Genomic DNA, 27,220 nt, shown 5'->3' on the forward strand with positions numbered 1-27,220 from the left:
CAACTACAAGGGGATTTCTTTTCGAGAGCTTTTTATTCTTCTTATTAAATTAGAGACCTCGAAAGCAACTGTGTCATCCACTGCTACCCGCTCAAATCATCCTCATTCCTTTGTTTCATTTCAACCCAAGTACGTGAGTAATTTGATCAATCGCACCAGAAGACTGCTAATGTGCGGTAAAAAATTAAAACAAACAAACTGGCGACCTGCATAGAAAACCGTCTAAATCCGTAAGTGAGATTTGGAATTTATTAGGGTCAATCTTAGACGATTGAAAAAAGATAATTGCTCAAAACGTTTTTAAATAAAAAAAAAAAAATTTGCTAAAATGGTTCAGATTAATATTAATAATAGAGCCTCTCCTTTTCTAGCTTTGCACATACCTGATGATTTAAATGGAATTCGCTCATTCTCTCTGGCGCGTGCATATTATTTGTGATGTCATAATTCTGGGGAGTGTATTTATAAAGTGCCTTCATAAGCGACACACCGAAACCATTAAACAGCACCCGCCGCTGCACTCTGCGAAGCCGAGACCTTGGGCTACATTTGACACATAAAGCTGCTTTGCATTTAGACTAATTTTCGAGAGGCTGCAAAATTTTCGGTTGCACTAAAAACACTAAATAGTAATATAAGAAATAAAGATAAATACAAGATTAGAATTATAGATTTACATACTTCTAATTGAAAAAAATTACTGGTTGTTTGTGAGAAAAAATGTTTGACTAAATATAATGTTTATTTTATTTAATTTTGCCTAACTAAAAATATAAAAAAACATTAAAAAATGCCAGTTTAATGTTATAAATAATTAATAATTCCCTCTGTGAATTATTCTAACAGTACAATACATAATTATATTATATTTGTATTGGCGATATACAAACTTTTTTACTTTCAATCTTTTAAATACATGTACTTCTTTGATTTATTTGAGAATTTTTATATTTAGGACAGTGATTAAAATTATTGATTAAATTGATGTACAATTTAACACACTTTCGAGAGGACTTACTTAGAATACTAACTTTTTAAACCAAATTTATTCTTAATTTAAACCTTCTTTAAACTACTAAGAAGGAAAATCGCCATTTTGCAAACAGTCGAGTAATCACCAAAATTGCAATCGGAACAAAAGGCTCGTGCAGGCGATAAAACAAAAGTGCGATGGGTAGATGGGAAATCATCTCGCCAGATACATCGGCCTTCGAGGCTAGACAAATGGGTCTGACTGCTTCTAGTCGGGCTGTTTTTACGACCGCAGCATGTTCTCCTGTTCTCCGACCCCCGGCTGGAGAGAGGGAAGAAGGCAACGACCTCGCGACGTGAAATCAACCCTCGACCGACAGAGAGAGAAAGAGAAAGAGAGAGAGGAGAGAGATGGGGGTAAAAGCAGCTCTTATCTCGCGCTTTATTCTTATTTTCCCTCGCACAAAGATATATACGAATGTATATAAACTTGCGATTTTTGTGCCCGCCGCGCTCCGCACAGCCAGAAGTGGCTGCTGGAGACGATTTATTGATTCCGTCTGTCGGCGGATTTATTTATTGCCCGCTCGGCCAGCAGCTCGCCTTTTAGTATTTATTATGTGCCCTCTTGCATAAGCGCCATTTAGCTGTCGTCGGCGGCCTTTTTGGTGCACAATTTTAATTTATTGCCGCCGATTTCTATTTTATTGCGCCCCGTAGCTGCCACAAATTTAATTACCCGCAATTTCATTGTTACTTTTTCATTTTGAACGTGCGATTAATTTATTTGTGCGGTAGGAAATTTATATATCATTCAAAATTTAGCCATTTTTCTTGATTCTTAAACTCACTTGATAAATTTTAGAAATAAACCCAAATTTACTAAAAAATTTCTTTTATTAATGTATAAATTTTTAACTTTTAACCCTTTACATTGTACCAAAATAATAAATTTATAATAATAAAATTCAATGGTTGTGGAAAATAATTATATAAAAAATGGGGTTAGATACAGAGTCGTAAATTTAAGAAGTTGTTTGAAACCAATTTTATCCAGTTTTAAGTATGAATGTATCAAAAATTCCATATTGTGAATTATTTTGGTTAATTTTACTTGGGAAATTTCAATATTAAACTGAAATTATTTCTAATATTCATCATTGTTTCATTGCTATATTTTTTTTTTATTCTGGATCCCTTTGAGGAGCCCCAAATTAATTTTCCTCGTGGGTCCCATTTGGTCGTCGCGACTCATAAGGAAAATCCGTGGTAATTTGTGACCGACTGTGTCGACTAATGAAAAGGGGTTGATGACGCCAGAGAGCGGGCGGGCGGACATCAGTCATCTTCACTTTCGCAGAGAGACGTGCGCGCTTTTCGCAGCGGCGCCTTTTTGCGCGGAAAGTGCGCCTCGTCTCGCCTCTTGTTTGTTTTTGGCCCAAGAGAAACAAATCAGCGCCTTTCAGTCCAAACACAACCCATATTCCTGGTAACGGAAAGGCTGCTTTTTCGCAATTAGACAACGCAACCTTTGAAATAATATATATAAAATTTATTCGTTTCAAAGGATTTTAACTCATTTTTTAATCTTTGTGTTTTCCAATCCAAACAAACATATTCATTATCAGTTTTGATGTTTAAAATTAAAGAATTTGTAATTAAAAAGTGCGATGAAAACGTTTATTTTCAGAAAAAGCTGAAACCTAAACACGGTATTTGAAATAAGAATTTTCTTTAGTAATTTTCTTTGCCTCTGGTTTCTCAATAAATGTCTCAGAAAGTGTATAATATTTGATTAAATGTAGAATTATTCAAATTCAGTTAGAATAAGGATTTTTATAAATTTGAATATTAATTATATTTTTATGTAGGGTTCAAAAAAGAACAGAAAATCCTCATCAACTTGGTCTACTTAATTTAAGACAATTTTTCTAATCGAAGATGATTTTTTTTCACTTTGGCTCAAACTCCATCTTTGGCGATTTATACCTTTATTAAAATTTAATTATGTTTGATTGAGTTTTGGATTTCTTGCTGTGAAATCTGTAAAAAAAAAATGGCACTAAAGTATATCAAATGCTGATCGGGGGCAGCAAAAAACGCATCCATCTCGTTTGCGTTCGGAGCAATTTGAGCCGCGCAGACACGACAGGCCGCGGTGAAAAAGCGGCAAAAAGCAGGCCGAGTATTCCCTGGTCGAACGGCGGCTCCTTAGCACTTATTAGCATTCCTCTCCGATGCTTTCGCTACACCACTTTTTATGCCATACACCGCGGCAGAGACAATAAAAGTCGTCGCTGGCCGGGCGCAAAAAGTGCGCGCCGGCAAAATATTTCGGAAATGCGAATCATTCCGCGAGGCACGCGGGACCCACGGCGAAGACGGCGCGGAGCCAGTTTGGACCCACGGCAAAAAGCTGCCGTGCTTTGCCCCCCGCGACTCGCAGGCACATTTTTTCGCCTCATTACCAAGGGTGTAAAACACATATAGTGACTCAATTTTCGAATTCTTATTCGCACTTTTTGCCACCAGTCGCCGATCTCGCATGGAGCAGGCAAACCTGAGCGACTGTTGAAATATCTCCACAGACTCTAAGAATTGATTTAGATATATAAAACTTTAATCTTGAAAAGCAAAATCTATTAGTGATAAATTAGTAGAAGTTGCAATACAATAATTTAATTATAAAAACAAAAATCTGAAATTATGATTGAATTTATCATTTAATTTATCCACAAAACAGATCAGTTCAAAAAAATAAAATAAATAAATAAATTGACAAGAGAGGTAATTTTTTTAAATAAGATTTAAAATATAAATTGCATTACCATGGAACATTTCCAATGAAAATGGAAAATAATTTTCTGTAATTTGAATTGTTTATTACTTTAAATTTGTTGGTTACAATGGAATTAATTTAATACAAACAATATATGTCAAAAATGAGATTTCGAGCGTATTATTTTAAAGTTATTACATTTGTTTGAAATTTATCAAGAACTGTTATTTATAATGAAATTTTTTTAAATCAATTGAAGTTTTTTTAAATACATTTTATTAATTGATTTTTAAAGATTGAAACCAAAATCTGCCAAAATTATTTAAATAACTTTTAAAAATAAACAAAAATAAATCATTTTATTTTTACTTAATTAAAATAACAAATGTCAATTTAAAATCAAACGTACAATGACAATGTTTCACTATTTGCAGGGTGTCCAAAGACGTTCAATTATCATTAAAATTGATGATGATTCGATTTTGAAAAAAATTAAGATATTCATCAGATATGCAGTCTATAATATTTAAGGAAGCATTGAGGAAAAATGGTGAAATTTAGCATGTTTCCACAGCAATTGAGTGAAAAAGCAGGTTTCTTTTCATTGTGCCGACAAAATTAAGGTAATTTTGGTGGCGGCAAAGTTTAAAGAAGCCGTTTTTTTGTTATGCAAATTTTCGATCGGCAGCTCCTTCTGCTCGGGTAATTTCGGTGTGCGTACGCTTGGAATAGGTCAGTCGATGCACCATTTGGCTGCAGGTGTCGACCGCCGCCGTCGCCGCCGCCGCCGCGTGTATTTTGAATGTCAATCGGCGCGGCGAGCGAGCGAGCGAGTCTGGCAGGTCGAGATCAAGCCGACTTTATTAAAAGGCGGCTGATTACGTGGGGAGGAGGTACGGAGCTGAAATTTTCCCACGATTCGCAAAAGTGGTACACAACAGTTTGTGCTCTGTGCGTCGTCGTCGTATTTGGTTACTTCCATATAAAATGTGTAGCGCATAAAATAAGCGGCCGGAGAAAAATCTCGCGACAACGGCAGCAGCGGCTTTTTATTCGACAACAGCATCAGAATACGAGAAAGACGCCGGGGAGGATAAAATAAAGAGAAAAATAATATGTGTGTGTGTGTGCAAGAAAAAGCCGGGCTGGACGAACGGAGATGTGTATCTTTCTCATCCCAGAGAGTGAGTGGCAAGACCCCCTGAAATGCGGGCCATGCACGATCAAGAAATTTATTATTCTTGCAAAAAAATAATTCGTTATTATTTGATGGAAAATTTGATATTATTTGAGATTTCTATTGGTAAGATACAGAATTATGGAACAACTTTATTCATGTTAGACATATAATTTTTCTTAACACTTGATCAAAATTGTGAGAAAATTCTATTTTTCTGTTACCAACGAGATTTAAAATGTTTGATAGAATCTAAATAGTTTAAAATTGTTAGTTTTTTTAAGAAGAAAATGGCAGTTCAAAAATGATTTATTTCTTCAAAAATAAAGTGATTTTTGCATAATCAACTTACTCGATTGAAAATAAAGTATTCGGTTTGAAACTTATTAGAGTGGAGTAAAAAAAATCAAGAGGTAAAAATTCAAGAGATGTAGATTTATGACTAAAATTCTAATTTTGAAATACAAGTAGTGAGCAGGAAGAAAAATCATATGTTAATTTCTGCTCTTTATTGACGAAAATAATAATTACATAAGTAGATCATAAATTGCAAAAACTTTTCTCACTGTTATGGATAATCTAGCCAGAGAAAGACCACAAAAGGTACACTAGCGTCTGCTGGTGATAATTTGCCCAAAGAATTTGCTTCCAGCTTGAAACTACTTACATTTGTTCACTTAAAACAAACAATTATGGCAAAGGTTGTAAAAAAAAACTGCGGTCTTTCTTATTATGAGGAATAAAAGAAGTAATCTATGAATTTACTCTTGAAGCAAATGACTTTGATTAAAATTAATTAAAATGTGGAGTATTTTTTAATAGCTAAATTCCTAACTTGCCAAAGGTAAAATTTGGTCGAACGAAAGAAAAAAAGTCGTTGTAAAGATTTGAGCAGGCCTGCATGTCGCAGGGGGCCTCGGTGTCCACTGCTAAATATTATGAGCGGCGTGCCGCGATTTTGTACAATGAAAATATGGCACAGGTCATTGGCCGAGAGATTTTCTTTCTCGAGAAAACTGACCGAGGCCACCTCGAAGTCGCGAAGAAATTTCATTTAGACGGGGGCTTGTGTAAGCGAGCGGCTGCCGCTCTTTTTCGGCACCGATTTGTATGCGACTCGTGTCGCTTAATTTATGAGGAGACGACCACGACTCCCATCAGCAGTTCGTTTTATCAAATTATTAATTAGCGGCTCTCTTCTAAAGTACGTTTAAAACCCTCACAGCTCTCCTGAGAGAGAGAAAAAAATTGCGCCATTTCTCGTTGCCCCGCTTTTCCCTTTGGCCGGGAAAACACGCCGCGTGTTGTTTGGCACGTCGGCCCGCGAACTTTCAATTAGAAGAACTGCTTTCGAGCGAGACGACACTTTAAATGCAAATCCTCGCTGTTTTTAGGAAACGCTTACGAATTTATTTGGACGTGGAAAGGCGGCCGCCGATTCGCTTTGTGTCAACAATGTGCGATTTGCAATTCTATTGCGAAAAAAAGAACGCAATTAGTCTTGCCAAATAAAGTCATTTGCCAAAGGTGTTTGCGAGACTGGATTGAAAAAATTTTTATGAGAAGACAACAAAAAAATACTTAACTCTTTATTTTATTTTGAAATGTATTTAATTTTTTAAAATTAGAACGATTTAATATGATATTAAACATTTTAAACAAGTTTATTAAATTTTAGTTTTGAATGATATAATTTGGCGAACTTATTTATTAAAATTGGCAAACAATTTTGCCCAAGGATGCTTCTACATTTAAAATTTATATTTAATCAGCATAAAATTATATATAATTCCAAGTAGTTACTGATTACTTATTTAACATTACAATGTATTAGTAAATTGTGCAAGTGGGAAAATTAGGCGTTAATTTCATAGAATGATCTTGAGTTAGGAACAAGAATTTATAAAAAATTCAAAATAAAAGCATAGTATATTCTATTGGGTGAAAACTACCACTCAAGTCATGCAGCTCATTTTAAATTTAATGAAGTTCAAAATATCAATGCATAACTTGTAGGCACAAACGTCTTGTTGAAATATTCAATTTTTTGCATAAATGAAAATTTTGTATTCAAAATAATCATTATTTTATTCTAACAACAGGAAAGTCTGCTCTTGATCACAATTTGAATTTTTTAAATTTCCAATATGATTATTTCCCTTGCTTCTATCTACCTCTTCATTTTATTCGCCTTTTGAATCTACTCTTATTTGAGAGAAAAATAGATTCGAATAAAATTTCAGCAAACCTTGTGTCTTTAGCTGGTTAATTTTGGCTTTTGAAGAATTTTTGCATTCAAGTTTTGTGAAATAATTAACTTTCCTTTTTAGATGTAAAATGAAAAATTATAAAGCTTCAGAATTAAGAAACTGATGCTGATTATAACAAAAAGATGGACCGGGTTGATATGTAAATAAATGACATTATTTTTTATCATATTTTTCTAATTGACATTGAAAATTGCAAGTGATGTATCAGTTTGGCGTGTCTGCGGAGAGCCGAGCCGCCCACAGCGCGGTGCTTTCTTTCTTTTTTCTTTGCTCGTTTTTGCGGCGGCGGGTTGCAGGCTTCCAGCTCCACAATAGGTGTGTGATGTGTGTGCAGATGCGAAATCGGATTCAGCTGCTTGAGGACGTGTACATAATAAGCGGGTATTGTTTAGTCGTGAGAGAGCCTCGCCATTTCAAATTGAGGTAGTGTGTGTACATACGGCGTGTAGCAGCGCGGCAGTGGGCTTGTTACGCCTCGTTATAGAGCATTATAACTTTGTTACGGTGATGAGTTGCCTCTCTTTTGCACCTCCGCTATAAACCTCTCGCCCAAACCCACGCAGCTCAACCCGTTCACTTCATCGCTGTGCAAATTGATTCCCAGAGGCGCATTCTTAATTCGCTTAAATCTCGTGCCTCGGAGCCTTTTGCAAATTTTTGCAATTTATATTTATATATGAAGTTTTTAGTAAAATTCAGAGAGGAAATTTATTTTGGAGGAACTTAAAAATATGCGATTTGTGGGTCAATTTTAAAATATTACATGTAATTATTCGGTCTTTGACTTAACAATTAAACTGAATCGAGTAAAATTTCCTGCAGAGAGCATAATAGTTGAAATAAAAATTAGTTTAAATTTAATTTAATATTTTTATTTTCAATCATTTTTATCTAATTTTTACAAATTAAGCGCTTGTACTAGATTTATAGAGATAAATATTTGGATATAGAATTGTATCTAATTTTTTTTCCAATGTTTAATATTTTAAAAGAATTTTTTTAGTAAGTTAAAAAATGTTAAAATAATACGAAAACCAACACAATATATTATAATAGCTTTAAAAATAAGCAATCATTTTGCAATAACCAACAACAATTACTCTCGAATCTGGATCATTGATTGTATCTGCATGGAGTTCGCTGAGGCTTTCTTAAAATATAATAAAATTAATGAAATAATTTGTATTAAAAAAATAGTACATATTACGCTCCTAGAGTTTTAAATTATTTGTAATTAAGGAGCCTTTGAAGAGCAAATGATAGTAGCAAATAAATTGATGTCATAATATTGCAATTTTAAATTCATCGAATGTGACATGCTCAAAAAACTTAAATTTCTGTGTATTTCAAGGTGCAACTCCACAACGTTGACATTGAAAATAATTAAATTTCGCCAAGTCTATTTTCAACGCGACCTTTTTGGTATTCCGATCGGCAGTTTGATCGGAATATGGCGCGAGCATTTGCGTCAATGAGTGCGAATTTCGCTGGAAATCCACCGACGTCCGTGATTAAAATTCACGTCTCATATTCTAATGTGCAGCAAGGAACGGGACGCGACCAAAATCGCGCTTCTTGGCTCCGAAACACACTCACACATATTATGCACGCGCTTTCTTCGCGATCTATATAATATGAAAGAGCGAGCCTTCATCTCTTTTTCGCTTTCAGAGCGTGTGTGTGTGTCGTTTTACATAATTACGCGCGCCGCCTCGTCGCTCGAAATTAGAGAGAGGAATGCAAATAATAATAATAATAATGCGGTCATCAAGAAACGCGTTTCTTTCTTTTCCAGGGCGGTGCTTTTTGAATGCCAGCCCGCTCGGAATGACAAACTGCCGCGACCAGGATAATGAACTTTGCAATCGAGATCACTATGGGCGCATTTTATATGTGTTCCTTCCCAATGGTATGCTGCGTGTACCTCTCAACTCTTTTGCGACGTGGATTTTAGTAAGTTCTAGAGGCCCGACTTTGTCTCCACGAAGAATGAAGGAAGGAAAAAAAGCAGAAATTAAATTTTCACAAAACCTGTATCTTTTAATATTAATTGGAGTTCAGGAAAAATTAGAATACAAACTACCTAAATCAATTTGCAGATAAAAATTAGGGTGAAAAACTTGTTAAAAAATAAAATATTCAGGTGTGATTTACTGCCATAACACTAATAATTTTTCCTCTCCACAATTGACTTTTTCCTCAAACTTGCACTAGAATTGGTAAAAAATCTGCAAGAGGGAGACAGAAGGTCATCCTGCAAAGCTTTGCAAAAAGGGGTTTAAACAACTCATCATTTATGAAACAGGAATAACAATACAAATAAGGTAGGGTCTTTTTTTAGTTTTAAGGAAAGATGGCTAAAGACAAAGACTTAACAGCTTTTTTGATTATTTTTTTCAATTTTCTTCTTGATGTATTTAAGGTAGCGACTAAACAGAAAAAAATGTTTAAAATGTGCCTTTTTTTGTGATTTTTCTTCTTGCAAATTATAATATTTGCAGGCCAAATGCTAATTTATATAATTTTATTATTATAGCTATAATATAAAGGATAATAAAGGTTAAAGAAATAGATTTCACATTGATCCACAAGAAGCTGATTTTCTAAGCTATTTTTTTTTGTAATGTTCTAAAAGCTTACTTATACTTTCCTTGTTCAATTTAAAAATTTAATAAAAATCCTCGTTATTGTCTTAAAAACACATTAAGCATTTTATACATTTCTACATATACAAAATTAAAAATAAATTAAGTAAAAGGTTTCGTTTGCCATATTATTAAAAATTACAGAAATATGAATAATTTCTGTCTTTTAAGTTGCCGTAATTACAAGCCATCCTTTCACTATGCAAAAAAATATCGATCGACATTTCACGCACAAATGCATTTAATGATTTAGTTGCAATTAAGCTTTATTTATATCCAAGTTCCATTTAATAAAGTGATATATCTCACTTGAAAACGTCTGAGAAAAAAAACTGAAAGTCTTAAAAAGCTTCATTATTTCAGTTGATTGCATTTAACCGTCTGTCGTTTACACCCACGTTGGGAAGTGGCTTGAAAATCTCGCCACTTTGGCCCAACTTGCTACATTGTTGAAATTTATATAAATCGGAGGCCATTACGCCAAAATCAGCGTGACCGCGTGCAGTGTCAGACAGGGTTCCGCTATTATTGCTGCGCGCCCGATATTAATGCAGGTGTCGCGAATTTTGGACCGAAACCATTTAGAATCCCACACAGAGAACGAAAGAAACTGAAAGACTGAAGCAGACGCGACAAATAAAGAGAGCAGGCGGGCTCTCTGTGCAATACTTTGTACACGCCAGCCTGGCCGGTTACTCAACTTTGTGGCTACAAAGTGCCACTTGCATTAAATGAGGCGTTCTTATTATTACATTACATTCGTTATTCCTCATGTGAATATTGGGGGCTATTTATCTGCAATGAACGCCGCCTCCGCGCACATGACTCGCCGCTCCGTGTGCTTTAATGCGACTTGAATAAATTATTGTCGTCGGGGGTCGCACTCGCATCTCTTCGCCAATTTAATATTATTCAAAAGCACGTCTCATTTACATACTGATGGTAAAATATAAATGAAAATTTGTAATCTGTATTAATTTTTTAAAAATAAAGGTAAAACTAATATTACGATAACTTCAAGTTCTCAACAAATAATTTTGATTAATTGTTAAAGTTTTATGAACAACCACCTCTACTAGTAGAACCTATTCTACCTAGTAGAATAAATTTCACAAGAACAATATAATATGTATTTTTTTATTTCAAAGATTTATAAAATTAATTTAGTTAAATTAATGAATAATAAAATCAAATCATAATTATAAGAAAATTATTTTTTAAATTGTGTCAACTACTTTAAATTGCGTTTAAATAAATTTAAAAGCAAGAGTTACAAATTTTTTTCTAATTGTTTTCTGTTTGTCTTGATTTGTAGTCGCGCGTTGAGCATTAAAAAATAATTGAAAATTATTTAATAAGTTATTTTAAAGTAATTTAATAGCGATTTTGTCTAACGCAGGGCAATATCTTTCATATTCATTTTTCATAGCAACTTAATTAATTTTATTTTAATTTATAAAACGTTTTCTTTATTTTTGTGCACAGCTTCAATTTATAATTATTGAGCTGAAAATGACATTGCACCGCCCTTGATAAGTATTTATATCACTCCACTTAGGATTCAGAGCCACAAGGAAAGTTTCGCAAGTGTGTAATAGATTCGAAGAGACGAATATGATACAGTTAAGCCCATTTTCGTGCAACAACCAGCACTTGGACTGCGTCCAGTTTGGGCGAGGTGGGCCAATCCGCAGGCACACGTGTCCTTTCGTGTGTCTCACCTTTCGCAATTGCAAAAGAGCAGAAGCAAAAAGTCCGATTATTCGAGAGCCAATAAAATCGAATGGCAGGAGCAGAGATCCATACGTGAAAAGTGTAAGAACGGGATGATGTCATTTTTATGTACATAAGCAGGTCGCGACCTGCATGCGAGAGAGCAAATTGTCTCGTCGCGCATTCTTGGTGAAGCTCAACTGTCAGCAAATTCAAAAATAAAAATTAAATATATGGTTATTTAGAATTCAAGATAGGGATGAGTTTTATTTTTTTCATTTCAATTTTGCAAATTTTTTAAGTTTTTTCAAATTTCGGCTCCAATTTAACGAGTGTTCTCAAGAAGATCTAAATTTTAAGTTTCTATTTTCTGAAAATTAATAAAAAAAAATATTAATTTATTTTAATGATCTACGAATTTTATGAAAGTGGAAAAGAGAATTTGCTTGTAATTCTTAATAAACGCCATTTTTTTATAGTTTTAATCAGATAATTATAATTCATAAATATTATTTTGAATTTTTTAGCATGATGAGGTGCATCTCGTTTGTTATTGTCGGTGGGGCTAGTTTCTTAGTGGAAACACCCGCACGAGAGGCGCAGACGGGGGACGCTCGGCTTCGAAAATAGACTTCAAATTTTCGGCGGCGCAGCAGAAACGAGACATTTGGCCGCTTGTCGGATCATTGAAAGAGTTTTCAATTTAAAAAGCGGCCAGCGCCGACCGATTCAAATTGCTCATAAAAGCCGTTCGACCAAGTGCCAAAAGAAACACGGCCCGATTTTGCTGCTGCTGCGCGCATTGTGTGTAATTGCTTGTTTTGCCACCGGCTTATGTTCTGTTTGCTCATCTAATTAGAGCGTGAATTATTCACAACTGAATTTTATTTTTTGGCGCCGTTTTCAGACACTTTGCAAGATTACGAGGATGATTCATCAACCCCTGGCATTCACATACAATGTAAGAAACTTCAAAAGCAGGAAATTTATATAAAATTGTACAGGTGTGTTTTGTATGTAAAAGTGGATAAGGATAAAAATCTATTCACTATTAAGTGGATATAAGGGAAACTTGTGCATTGTTTAAAGTTTCTTTATAAAACTACAGTGAAAATCTTTAAATTGAAAAAAAAAATAGATATTTTTTCCATAATCATAAATCATAATTCGAGATAAATCTTATGAAACGGCACTGAACGGGAGAGTTCCAGAACACAATTGATTTGCAAGCAAATATTATGGGCTAAATGGGCTTAAAATTTGTGACATAAACATTATCTGAAACTAAAATAGTTTCCTAACCCTTTTTTAATGTTTATAAGTCACTTTTGCTTTAATCAAATTCAGGTTTGCAACTCAAAAATTAGTCAAATTTCGTTTTGCAAGATAAATTTTAGTCTTTCCTTTCATTATGCTAACTATTAAAAAACAAGAAATCCATGGATGCAAGATTTTCGAGAGAATTTTAAAAAAAAAAAATAATAATAATTTCCGCTAAAAAAATCATAATTGAAAATTTTGAAATAATATTTAAAACAGCAGCTAAAAATTTATCAAAATTTAATTAAAACGTTGCTTGCGACAAAACATAAAACCTTTGAAAACATATCAGATGAAAAAGTAGTGAATATATTTACGTTTCTTAAGCTAATATGATTTCTTAATTAGTTTATTAATGACTAGGGGGCCCAGCTTACGCATCGGCACCTCGGTCAATGAGCGGGGACGGCAGTTATCAAAAGGCTAAAGGGGTGTCTCTTCAGCAGAGTCGCTTTTTACTGCTCTCTGTCGTGTTGCCAACATCTTTGGCCGACGGAGCAGAGCCAGAGAACGCCGCTGGCTGATTCAACTGCAGAGGAAGAAAGAGAGTCTGCTGCTTTATGCGAACTCGCCATTAGCGACCTCGTCGTCGTAATGCAATTACCCGAAAATCCCTACTACGGGGGCGACAACTTTACGATTGTTTACCGCCAGAGAAAGAGATGCAACCCACTCTCGGATTTATTTCCAAAGATTTGTTCCAAATTTCATCTTTTTGCTCGCGAGCATATAAATGCAGACGCTTTCAAAAGTGCACCCGCGACCTGCTCATCTCTCGTCGTCGTTTCTTGGCACGAGAACCGAAGCGAGTCGCGGCGGTGCAACAACTCGTGGCCGGAAAGTGGCGCAAGAGGGGTGCATTCATCCAATTTCCTAACATCATTGCTCGTTATGTAAAAACCAACGGCGACGGGCGCGGAGGTGGCCATTTTTTGCGTCGTCTGGACGCGTTGCCAGATAAAAATAAATGTCTAGCTGCTCTCGAGACCGAGAGGGCGAAAAAGCAGCGGACTGGCACGGAAAGAGTCGCCGGTCCAATCTGCACCTTGATCTGCTCGCAAAAATCCGGTGCAACAACTCAATGTGCCATTTTTTTTAGGTGAAAATCATTTGAAATTTAAAACAATATTTCTCATTTTTCAAATAATGATATATTTGGCAAATTTTAATGTGTAAAATAAATAAGGAAGAGTGGTTTAAAAAATAAATAATATAAATTTTTAAAATTTTGTAGAATAAACTTTTTATTGCTTGATTCAATTTTAAAATAATTTTATAATAATTAATAATTTTCATCCAAATGTTTTTATAAGATTTTTATTTTGAAAATTAATTCACTGGACTATTTATGTACTTTTATGTTATTGAACATTTTAATTCAATAATTTTATTAAAGACTAATCAACAACATTACTATATTATCATTTTGAAAGTAAAATTCCACTTCTCTCGGGTTATACCTTATTTTTGCGCTAACTGCTTTCAATTTAATGCTTATATTTTTACTCATATTATTAACGTTGTGATGATTGTGTGATCATATAATATTTTCTGTGAAAAATTATCAAACCTGAAGATTTATTGAATGAGCTGCTGACGAAGCAGAGCAAAAAGTGCGAACGGGAAAAGAAGGATGCTGTCGGGAAAAATCTGAGCCAAGAGCGGCCGGCGGCGGCATCTCCGACAGCACTGGAAATAGATTAACCGATGATGGAAAACCAGTGACAAAAAGACAAAAAGCATTGATGACGGGCGTAGGGGCGTCATAGTGACGCCAGAGTTGCTCTGGAAATCACAGCCACGGAGCCTGGTGGTGCTACTTTAAACAAATCTCGGCCGCGGCTGTCGCCAGCAAACTCTGTTTGTTGCTTTTCACGCAGAGGAGCAACTGGTTTGAAAATAATTCATTCGAACGAGAAATTAAACCTAATTGCCCTTTGCTTAATGATTTTTTATTTATGCATTACAACCTCTCTGGTAAATGATGTTTACTCATTTATATATTCCTTCTTTTCTTACTCGTTGGCCTTTCTTTGCCGCCGCAAGAATTGTGATATACCGCACCAGACTGAAGGCTTGACTAATCAAGTGTGCATTTGGGGGATTTTGTGTGCGCTTTTTTGCCCTGTGCGAAAAGCAGCTGAGAAATAATATGAATATGTATGTGTGTGCGCAAACTGTTAAATTCATTCACGTGACCGCAGGTGCAGTCTGGCTCAAGCAAAAAGTAACCACAACGTGTGAGATTTATACTTTGATATTATGTTTTTGGTTCCTTAGTTTTAACAGCAAGAATGAGTGGTACGTTTGAAATTAACTAAAAACTTTGCGGTTGACATTTTTACTTAGCAGCTCTAACCAGGAAGTATGTTGTGGGTTATGATATGAGATATTTGGTTAAAAAAAGGTTTAATATTTAATGTAAAAACCAGTTTAAAACATATTTGAACTTCTTATTTGTCAATCTCTCACCTGATTAAAGAGAAATATAGTAATGAAAACTTTTTCCAAGGGATAAAAATGTGAATCCAAAGTAAAAAGAGAATTTAAATATTGCAACTATATCTTTTAACAACAACAAAAAACTGTAAACTTATAAGCACAAAAAATAATTTGTGCTAAAAGTTTCTTGTCTGACTTACATGGAAAAAGTAAATTTTTCACAATCAATTTTCTTTGGTTCTTAATCTTGTTACCTTTTAATTTTCCATAAATTATGAACATTTTCTTAAATAAATATATATTTAATTTTTTGAAAGTTTCCGGGTCCTTATAGGATTATTGATTTCCTGTTTTTCAAAGACTGATTGAGACATCTAAGATTTTGTCAAAAAAGGTAATCAATTTGACGCTCTTTTTAGTCTTTTTCCCACCGCGTTCTATATTTATATGCTCGTATTCACGGACAATTGTTAATGGACGCGGCCAAACATTAATTGTATCGCACGCTGCGATTGGCTCGGTGTCCATTACAATGCACACAAGAATATGCACGCAGGGAATGAATATAGCCATACATCTCGGCTTTATTATCTGCTCGGACGTCGTGTCGAGAGCAATAAAAAGAAAGAGCGTTGCATTTATTAAGTGAAACTGCATTATAGCAATAATTTATCACACATTTACGCTCGTAATACCCAATTGGCTCGGTTGTTAATATTTATTTTATTCATCATCGGCGCGAGAGACGTCGAGTGTAAACGACTTTTAGTGGTTGTTCGACACGACGCCGGGGCACTTCTTATTTTCCAGCAGCTTATCTTTTTATAAATATATTTTCTCGCGACTTTCCTCTCTCTCGCTCTGTTGTTTCTTTATTCAGCAGCCATTATTTTATGTGCACGCCGCGTGGAATAATTACTGGAGCGATTGACATTCGCCGCGTGTTAGATAAACTTGACCTCGATCCATTGATTTATTCGCTCTGGCTCGCTCGGCGCTCATTTCTGCTCAATTCAAACACCTACTCATGTCAGTCGCGCGAACTGCGCACAAATTGTTTATTCCCTCGCGCTGGCGTTTCAACCGAGCGCCGCTTCTTCCACCAGCCCCCGGTTCGAACCGAAAAAGTAATTCCTTGCAAAATTCTATATTGAAATTCCGGATTCGGGATGAGCTTTGAAGCGAAAACGCAACAGCAATTTCAAATCGAACGAGTATTTATTTATCTTTCTCATTGGAAAGCTGGAGGCGAAACAATGCAGTGTTGTTTGATGCGGACACGCCGATAAATATACTTGATGCACCGAGAGACAATGTTGTATTCGAGAGAAGAAGAAGAAGAAGTGCATTCGAGCACTTATTGTCTCATTATTGTTTATGCTCTGCGTGGTTATGGTAATTCATCACATCATGTCTGCGCTAAAAAGGTGAATAAATTTCTTGATAAAGCTGTCGTCGAGAGTCGTTCATCTTATCGCTGGGTTGTTTATTAAATGACGGAATACGTTTTGGTTTTTCAATTGAAAAGGTGGAAATAAGAAATTCAAATAATATTTGAAACATGTAAGATTCTTATACTTTTGCCTCAATTCTCGTTTTCAAGATGGGAAGGCGAAATCAGATTTTTATGAATTTGTATGTAACGCATCTTGATTTACTCTTGATTAAAATTTGTGCATAATTATACACTGATTAGTCCTTGAATTGACACTGGGAACATACTTACGAGCCAACAAAAGTATGAAAATTGAAATTACTGGCAGGAGAAGAAACATTTTATAGATGAATTCAAGTTAGATTTATAAAACAAAATATTTATTAATATTAGAATAATAAAAGTTAATACACTTAAAATTTTATGTATAATTTTATTTAACTTTAAATAAAATAATTTAATTGGTTACTTATTAGATATTTTTTAATATTTTTATAAAAATGTTACACTTTTGGCATATTTAAAATAATTTTAGAAGTTTAATTTATTCTTCTTATATACCTTCATATTTAAATTGATAATGTATTATATTTGAATTTTTATAAATATTCATTCAGGTATTCTTGTCACTAATGTAATGAATCCAATGTTAGGACCATTATCACTTGGGCTTTTTTTGTTGTTACAGCTTGAATTTTGTTCTTATGATAATCTTTAGGTCACACAGAATAAAATAAAAAATATAAAACAAATTCAAATTCGCTCACAGTATTGTTAGATTCTATACTTTCAGGACAGGCCGATGGGGCTAACTAAGTGAAGTTCCCATCGAAATAGGCCACGTGCAGCTCCATACTGTGCAAACTGACGGTCAAGGAACTCGTGCTGGAGGTGTAAAACTGAGGGAAAATCACGAGAGACGCCGCTAATGATTGTGACTTAATCTTCACCCGCTTTTCTCGCCGGCAACAGAGCAAGCGGTGGCGTGAATCCATTTATTATTCAGCAGCTCTCAGGTGTGATTATTATTTCTCAGCCGCGCGTCGTGCCATATTGAAAACGTTGCTGCTGCATGAATCTCTTTAATTGACTCACCTCTCACCTTTTATGGCTCCTTTGCGGTAATGTGGAGAAAGAGCAAAAATAAAATAAAAACTCCGGCAATTTCCACCTTTGACCTGCACGCTTTTGTGTGCATTTTTGCATCGGCGAGCGAGCGAGAGAGAAAATCGCTTCTTTTCTAAACTTGACCAACGCCTGGGTTTTTCATAATTAATAGTCTGTGTTTTACTGTGTTGGCACGAAACGATATCAGCTCTGTAATTGCGGAAATAATATATTTTTACGCTGTCAAAAATGAAAATATTATGCGGCTTTTTTCTAAGAATTTGTGAGTTTTTTTGTGAAGAAATTCACCGGACACGATAAAACCTCAAATGAAATGAAGAAATCATTGTATTTCCTCTTTAGAAGAATAAAAAATTTTGGAAATATCATTTTTAGAATAATCTTTATGGACATTTTGGCTCGTTTTTAAAACAATTTAAATCGTTCCTACTGGAGGGTTCATGTTTATAATTTTTAAAGATTAAGATTCATAAATAAGATACACATTTACTACTTTGTCAATAAGATTCGCTATATAAATGTATTCTACAGTTTAATATCAGTAACTCACCACATCCAAGTTATATTAAATTCAAAGTTTGCATGTGATATATAAAAAACTCTGGCAAAAGCCAAAATGAACTATTCAATCGTAATCAATGCTAAACAAATTATATTAAAACTTAACATGTAAAAATTATTTTATTATTTATAAACAAAAAAAAATTGTTTAATATACATAAAATAATATATTTATTTTGAGTTAAAAGTTAATATTATTATATGTATTTTGAATATTGTCATATTTTGTCATCTTAGCTGGTCTCAAAAAAATTATATTATTTGTAATATCTCCATAACGTCTTTTCCTGATCTAGTTACTTCCTTTTGTTTTTCTCCCGCTCTGCTCCAGCTTTTTTCCAGTTGCCCGAATGTATTTCAAATAATTATTAATACAGAGATGAATTATTTTTACCCTCATATCGTGTCATAAATATTGTCAACCCTTTCGTGCTTGGGCACGAGTGTTTTGCCAGCATTGGAATCACATGATTTTTTTTCAACACACGCTGTTTTGCACGCCGAGCACGCGAGTTCCTTGACCCTGTTGATTGAAAAATACCCTGTGCATGCACGTCTGTGACGCAACCTGCGCGACTTATGCCTATTTTTCCGCCGGCTGGCCAAGAAGTAAGTGCATTCATTGTCTCGGTGCCGCCGTTTATAATACTCTCGCTCCGTGTGCATATTGCACTAAAAAGAATGAAAGAAAGAGAAACGGAGAGAGAACACGACAATATAAATATAAAAACATCAATAAAATATCCCCGTAGCTCGTCGTGTGTGTGTGTAAATAAATGATCATAAAAGTGCATGCGTTTGAAGCCCTTTCAGCTCTGACGTCGTCGGATGAAAATTACAACCACGAGTGGATGCATTTGACTGCTGCGCTGTCCCAATATTAAGTGCTTCGTAAAACATTTCAGAAAGAAAGGGTAATGAGAGGCGAGTTCATTATATTTTAATATGTAATAATTGCAAGCATTTTAACTCGCATTCTCAGGACAACGACCTGAAACAAGCTTACAACAAGAGCCTTTTAACTTGAGAGCGAGATAACGCTGAGAGAAGGTCGTTTTCATTATGATGGGCTACGCCTTATCAATTACGAATTAATATTGGTCTTTAAATTCAAACCAGATTGAGGCAAAAAAAAAAAAATAAAAGAGCAAAGAATTGAAATTAAAAATTAAATCACTTTTTAATGAATTTGTCACAACCTATTCAGAGATTATAGGTAAAAAAATCACTTAAATGAAGGCAGCCTATTTTTATATGGTCAAATATAAAATTCTTTAAAAAAATGTCACCGTTTTTATATGCAAAAATTCTTAAGAAAGATTTTAGCCTTGTCTCACCTATATTTTTTGTCGTACGCAAAAGAATTCGCTTACAATCTTAATTTTTATCAAACAAATAAGTGGAAAAAAATCCATTAAAAATAGGCAATTTTGTTAATTTCACATACAGATTATTGATCAACTTTAAAATGTTAATTTTTCTATAAAACTCTTTTTTTTAAAGTTAATTTTCTTAGGATCTACAGATATATTTTTTCAATTAATCGTCCTTAATTATGGTCAGTGAACAACCAGAACGATTTGCGTGGACTTTCAACCTTATTTTGCACAAACACAGCTGCTCGCTAAAGAGGAGTGTTGCTCTCTGTGAGGAGTGCAGGCGTCAAATTATTTTTCCAGCAGCAACTCTCACCCAGTCACTCATTCGCTCGCCGGGCAACTTGTTTGCCAAAATAATGGAGGCAATCTGCTGCCGCGAGAGAAGTATTTTGATGACGTTTCGCGATAAGGTGCGAAGCTAGTTAGTTATCAACGCCGCCGCGAAGAATAGAGACGCCAGACTCAATCAAAAATGCTGTTTATAAGTGGGTGGATTAATTTTACTCGCGCGGCTTTATTACGCACAGCGCGCCAGACCAGAGTGTGAAGCATCAAAAACGAGCGGCACGGAAGGTCGCGGCTGACAAGGCTCGCTTTTCAATGTGCTCGAGCGAGGGCTATTCAAAAGCTTGTTGCGAAAGGGAAGCGCAATATTTTACACAACGGCGGCGGCACAAAAATAAAATAATGTAGGGTGATTCAGTAATGGTGGAAAACTGCGGAGAATGCATAATATGTATACATTTTTGTATTTATTTTATTTCTACCTTGTATATTTACTAGATCGGAAACTAGTAGATCATGGACTTTAAATGAAGGAAATAATGTTGGAAAAAATTTAGCAAAAACTTGGTAAATTAATGCATTATGTGTTTTAAAATATATTTTGTTTTATAAAGAGAGAAGGAAGAAGGATTTTTATTGATTTTTTACTATATATTTATATTAAATATTTTGATTTACTACACTTTTTTTATTTCATATCTAACTTCTTTAATGAACTTGTAAATATAGAATTGGTGCAATCTTATATTTTAACTTTCTATACAAAACAAACAAAAAAAATTAATAATATTAGTCAAATTGATGTAAAGGTAGGATAATAGCTGGTGTTTCTTATGAAAATAGTTTATGCATTTCGTGTTTTGGATAAATTAAAAAGTAATTAAAATTATTAATGAATACACAACTGAATTTCAGTAAATTTTAGGATTGTGTCTGGATAACGTTATGTTGATCTGATTATCTCTGCACACGTATATAGATTTGAAATTTGCATTCTCTATGTCAAGTTGCTTCCTGTTGGAATTCGCGAAAATGGTGCGCGGCGCCGGGCGACCCAGTTTTTATGTTGCGGTGTCAAAACGGTCGCGATCGCCCGACAAAGGTAAACATAACAATAGCGATGATCAGAGAAAGGTGGGATCAATCAGGAAGTGAGATTGGGCGTCGCTCTCGATCGTTTTATTGAAGCGCCGGCCGCGATCGACTCTATGCTCTGAAACTACATCGCTGGCCGTGAATGCAATTAAATGAGAAAGATGATCGCGACTCCCCTTGCATGCAACACAGTCATAAAATAACACTCATAACAAAAGCATTGGCTGAATCGATTTCAAGCCAGTTAAGTCTGCACAATTTGTCAGTTGCGAGCACAGAAATTAAAAAAAAAATACTTAAAAGTTTAAAATTAAATTAGATAAAATTAAATAAAATTTGAAATTTCAGGAAAGTTTAATAACTGAATTAATAGCCAAAAAATTGCTCACATGTTTTCTCAATTAAAATTCAAAACATAATAAATCTTACAACATTTCTTAAACGTTACTTTTCTCACGTGTGCAGTATTTTGGAAATTTTCGCAATTTGTACAGTAAGTCGGTGCGAGCGAGAGCAGTACCACTTTTTCATTAATTAGCAAGTATCCTTTTTGGGATAAAAGGAAGTACTGCTCTCTGTGCGCGCTCATTGCATTCCGCAAATTATTATAATTCTTATCTAGTTGCCTTGCTTTGAAGCGATCGCGCGCCGCAGCTCGAGATATTTTTTTCCAAACCGACTTTTTCCTGGAAACTGGAGGCGAAGAGAATTTTATGGCTCGTAAAATCTCGAAAGCCGAAAATGCAACAATCAACATTCCCGCGGTGCCCAAATTAATTTGATTCGCGTCATGCATATTCAGCGCGTGTGTGTGTGCAAAAGACTTCTTGTCTCACGCGGCGATATACGCGCGCATTTATATGCATAAGTGAGTAATTCGCGGGCGCACATAAAAAAGTCGTAAAACGATGATTAAGATGTAGAAATTAATCCTTTTATCGTACAAATAGTATAGCAGCCGCAGAGAGAGAGCGAGAGATGAATAAAACAGGTGAGTGACGAGATGGAGGGGCAATTTAAAGGGACCCAGACAAATACATTTAAAAACGCTCGCTTGTACTCCATCCTCAATATGAGAACCCACAAATCAGCAAAATTCCTCCTTAAAAAAATTACTATTATTTAATTAACTATCAAATGTGTAGGAGTTTGATAAAAATTTAATTATTTAAGCTTGTTGTCTTTTTTAAGTCAGTATCGAACATTTATTGATAAATAAGTTTTTATATTAAAATTGAATACAAGACTGATTTAAAGTTTACGTAGCAAAGTTTTAAACTAGAGATGGAGGAAAATATACTTTTTCGACCAATTTTTTTCAAAATTTTGCCTTAATTAATAATACTAATTCATTTTTAGAGAAGACTTAATTTGCAAATAAATTGTTTCTTTGATAATTAAATCTCAACCGATCAATATTATATTGCTGCACTAGAGCAATAAAAAATTATCTTTCACTCGAGATGGTGCATGATGATGATGAGCAGCCGTAGAAGGTGAAATTATCATTATACACTAACTTTAATACCACACACGTTGTGCTCCGGCGAGAAAAGGGTCCGTGCTCTGCTCTTGCTCTTTCGCATACACGCTGTGTGTCTTATTATGATTGCATACGGACAGCTTTATGATCATTTGTCATACCAGGGTGTGGTGTCATTTCCACCTTCGCAATTTATAATCCGCTCTTTTTCAGGCCTCGCTTTCATACAATACACATACGCGCGAAATTGATTTAAAATATATCGCGCTGACTGAATAAGTGGCTTATTAAGTCATACTTTAAAAATAAAAAAGTCCCCTGGCGAACGTGCTCTCGAGCTGCATTCTTCTGCCTCTCTTCTGCAGCTCGTCTCACATAGTTGCTAATTTATAAACCGAATGAGTGTATTTACGAGGGAGAGAGACGATTTTCGCTCTCTGCAATAATTATAATTGCCCTTTCCACTTACGCCTGCCGATTGATTTGCGACGAAAAGCGCTTAGGATTTTTGCCCGCCTGCGCGTAATAATTAAATGCGGACACAAAATTGTTCCCTCCAGTGCCGCGGTGCGCGGTTTTTGCGCTTTGCAGTTTTCGTTTATTGCCTCGTCACGTCTTTGAAAAGCAAATCCATTTGTGTACCGACAGTTATACATTTGCGGAAAAGGTTACAGTTCTTTTTTTTTTTAATATTATCAGAATTCACTTTAAGGGAAACAAGTTTATAGATCGATTGGGTTTAAAATGTGTCATGTGTACAAAAGTTGGCGCTTTATATTTTTTATTTTCTTGTTAATGACGGCGCAATAAAAGTGGCGCGACGCCGGCTCTTCCATTTTCCGAGTAATTAAGTGTTTAGCGCCAATTAACACCTTGTTTAAGAAGCAAAGCGGCGCGGCAATTAAGAAAATAGTAATTAAAAAAGCGCAGCGCCGCTCCACCGCCGAAACGAGTTTGGACCTTAATAAGGTGGAATGCCAGGTATTGGGGGAAAAGTTTATTAAATCATTATCGAGCAGAAGGCGCTAATGATAATAAGCTGTCGTGATAAAACGCACGTGTCGTATTGTTTCCAGAAGACGTACGTTATTATTTGCAAATCAATAGTGCAATTGAAATTAGTATTGAGATAATAATTCTAATCGATTAAAGTAAGTGCAAAAATTGTTATAGGCAATACAAATAAAACGGGGATCGAAATGAAAAGTACATAAATGTTGATCGGCAAATTTGGTCACGATTTTAACCTTGTGATAAAGAATTGATGATGGAGAGATATAAGATTGAGAAGTAAATTAAATTCCTTTTGAATTGGACTTTAGCCAGCTACATCAAATTTAATTCGTGGAATTGTGATCAAAGTTTCATCTGAAAGCATCATCGCTTGAGTGCCCCGGGTTTTAATATAACTTTGTCAGTTCCTCACAATTCCCTTTTAGAATTTGCTTAAAAATTTGTTTTAAAAGGAAAAAATTAAATACAACCTCATCGATAAAACCCCGAAACTTATTAGTCACACAATCTCCGTAAATTTTTTCAATTAAGATAAACAAAAGAGCACATCTGGGAAGTGCATAATCGGGCCTTGGATGCAATTAAGTCAGAACAGTCTGTCCGCTGAAATTCCACGCGGTGTGCTCTTAACATCTTTGATGAACAACAAGATTAGGAACGGCGCCGATGATAACACGGACCGACACAACAATTGAACTATTTTTCCAATTGTGTGTTTGCTGCACGAGGAATGCATTAATAAGGTAAACTTGCAATTTTGGGCCAGTGTCTTAATTTTTTTTTCAGTTAGCACGGTTGTTTGGAGGTTCGGATGAATTTTGAGCAAGGATTTGGGCCGCAGGTTAAAATAAAAAATGATTTAAAACTAAAATATAAACTTTCAGAGATTACTCACCACAGGTGCGACAGAGGACCCTGTCGACGGCATCCTCGTGACGTTTGGTGGCGGGCAGCGGCGGCGCCAACGGGCGGAATTGGTGCTGCGACGCGCGGTCGGCGAACACGAGGTACGTGGAGTTGACGTCGACGAGGGCGGCAACAGCACCGTGTCTGCAGGCGGCGCCGGCGTTGGGCGCCGCGAGCTGGAGGCGCCGCCGCCGCTTCTTGGGCGTGGGGTGCGCGAAGCCCTTCAAGGGCTGCACGATGAGGAAGGAGGCCTCGTAGAGACCGCGGGCGTCAACCGGCGTTCGGCTCTTGACGAGGCCCTTGAAGACGACCGGCGACAGGAAGGCCTTGGCGCCGGCGTCTTCGAACTGCAGCACGCGGCTCTGCTTGGCCGAACACGCGAAGAGCAGCGGCGTCGTCGCCGTTGCCGCGTCAACGCCAACCGTCACCAGCATCAACACCACTAACAACAACCTGCACCACCACACTTTCTCCGTCCTGCCGGCCGCCTCACCGGGCGACGGCTTCATCTCTGCTGCTGCGACTTGTCTTATCACCGCTCGCGGGCCGCTCACCAGCTTCGCCATCCGACCGGCGACGACCCGAGTCTTGGACCAGCACGCAGGACGACGTTCACCGGCTGCTGCTTCCCAGCTGCATCGACGTCGCTCGGGGTCATGCTTGAGAATGCGCCCTTTTTCCGTTTTTCTCGTTCCTGTCTATGATAATTTTTTTATGTAAAAAATGTTGACTCCAGTTATGTATATGAGGATGAAGAGTTGATGTTGGTGTAGTTCGGTATTGGCTCCGCCGCGCGCACGCTACGATCACGCCGGAGTTTCAGCTACTACTAATACTACAAAACTCACACACACACTCTCATCCACTCCTCTAGCAGCCAGCAGGCGGCCCCTCTTTCTTTTTCACGCAGAGGGCTCGCTGCTCTACCACTCTCTCGCGGCGGCCGCGCGCGCTCGGTGGTGCCGATGGTGGTGGTAGTAGCTCCCGGCCGGCGCGCAGAGAAATAAACCATCCATAACACACACTACTCACGGTCTAGACTGACACGCGGACTCGCTTTTCGTTTTAGGTTCTTCTCTATTCCCCAGCAGCACGACGACAGTGGACCAGAAAAAATAAAAATATGTTTCGAAAACGAGTTTCGTTTTCCGGCGCCAAAGTGCTGCGAATTCGTAAATTTGTTCGCTGCCGCATTTGCTCCCCCTTGCTTGGAATTTAATGGACTTTTTAGAAATTATTGATACACTTGAAAAAAATTATTTGTCCTTTTAATTACATTCTCGTGTTATTCTTATCGAAAGTCCAACTAACAATAAGGTTCATTTCCCTTGTTAATGCTCAAATATTTCAGCATGCAGATAAAGAAAAATACACAACTGACTTTGCATTGAACTTGATTTGCTTATTTACAAAAATACGCACAGCAAAATGCTTGTAATGCGACTGAGGAATATATTATTAATAACTTCATTAATGGTAAAAATTTTCATAACATAATATTTAGAAAGGAGAATTACTGACATTAATTAAATAATTAACAAACAAAAAACTTTGGACAATTGAGTTACACACAAACTTTTTCTGTGTCGCTTTAGTTATTTTTTTAATAAATTTTTAGTGATTAGTTGGAAATAAGATAATATTGTACATATATCATTCATTTTTTTATTTTTTATTATTCTCTCATATCTCTTCCTCTTTTTTTTTAAATCAAATTTTGCTGCGGAATATTCTATCACACAGACATTAGGTAATATTATCATAATTCAAATATTCTGTACCTTTCAAGTGAATCTGATCATAAAATTTGTTTTACTGACTTTTGAGGAAATAATATTATTTGTATTTTTGCCCTTAAATAAGCAGGTTAAAAATAATAAATGGCTGTGCTTTTTTCAAGCATACTTAAGTTTTGAGATATATCCAAAATCAACTCGAATTGTACAGATTTTTTTTAAAGTGCAAATTGAGGAACGAATAACAGAAAATTGAAAGAAAAATGCTTTTAATTTTAAATTGAAGAATCTTTTATCTTCCTAAATAGTAGAAAATCGGAGTGTGTTCAAGTGGGTTTGGGGAAAATATTTTACTATAACAATAAATTAATCAAAAACATCACCCTTCAATATTTAATTAAGGTTATAGAAAATCGGTTGATCATATTTATACGATTCCCTTTTCTTAATCATGGTTTCATTATACTTTTTGGATAGCAAATTCAAAACCATACAAACACAAATGAAGATGCACATTATCTGGACATGATTTTGACAAATTTCTGCAGAGCTTTACATTCTTGCCAACAGCTTTTCCTAATCGCTGAACAGGTTGCCTACCTGCACCCTGAAATGACAGAAATATTTTTTTGTTGGAACGAATATTATTCTGACCAGGACAAAAGGCAAGAGTGACAGAAACTGTAACTCATATCAGCGAGTGAGTCTCGCGGTTCAACGCACGCAGGGGGATTTTGGACCGGGAAAGAAAACAATCGGAATGACAGCATTTTTGTTTCGCATGTGCAGTACTGTTATTATATAAATATTCCAGCGCGCCAGAGAGGAGATGATGGGCGACACATTTTTAATCCTGTTTTAATGACACATTGTTTCGCCG

At 35.7% G+C, this 27,220-nt stretch overlaps 1 protein-coding gene across 6 annotated transcripts in view; it reads right to left on the reverse strand.

The window, feature by feature from the left end:
• The window catches only part of LOC132196981 (protein vein), a 61,858-nt gene extending 36,377 nt beyond the window's left edge, over nt 1–25,481 (reverse strand). For 3 of the 6 annotated variants that reach the window (XR_009441806.1, XR_009441805.1, XM_059619971.1), the window contains exon 1: nt 24,594–25,478. Coding sequence is in view for 4 of the 6 variants with exons in the window: in XM_059619971.1 (XP_059475954.1) it covers nt 24,594–25,170 (577 nt within the window). In the remaining 2 variants the exon portion in view is untranslated. Of the gene's footprint in view, nt 1–24,593 lie in introns of all 6 variants that reach the window. The other 3 variants (XM_059619972.1, XM_059619973.1, XM_059619974.1) reach the window with 2 other exon arrangements.
• Nucleotides 25,482–27,220: the final 1,739 nt, after the last annotated feature.

Source organism: Neocloeon triangulifer, unplaced genomic scaffold (genome assembly GCF_031216515.1).
Source record: "Neocloeon triangulifer isolate White Clay Creek 2 clone unplaced genomic scaffold, ASM3121651v1 ptg000012l, whole genome shotgun sequence".
In the NCBI taxonomy this organism is placed as follows: Eukaryota; Metazoa; Arthropoda; class Insecta; order Ephemeroptera; family Baetidae; genus Neocloeon; species Neocloeon triangulifer.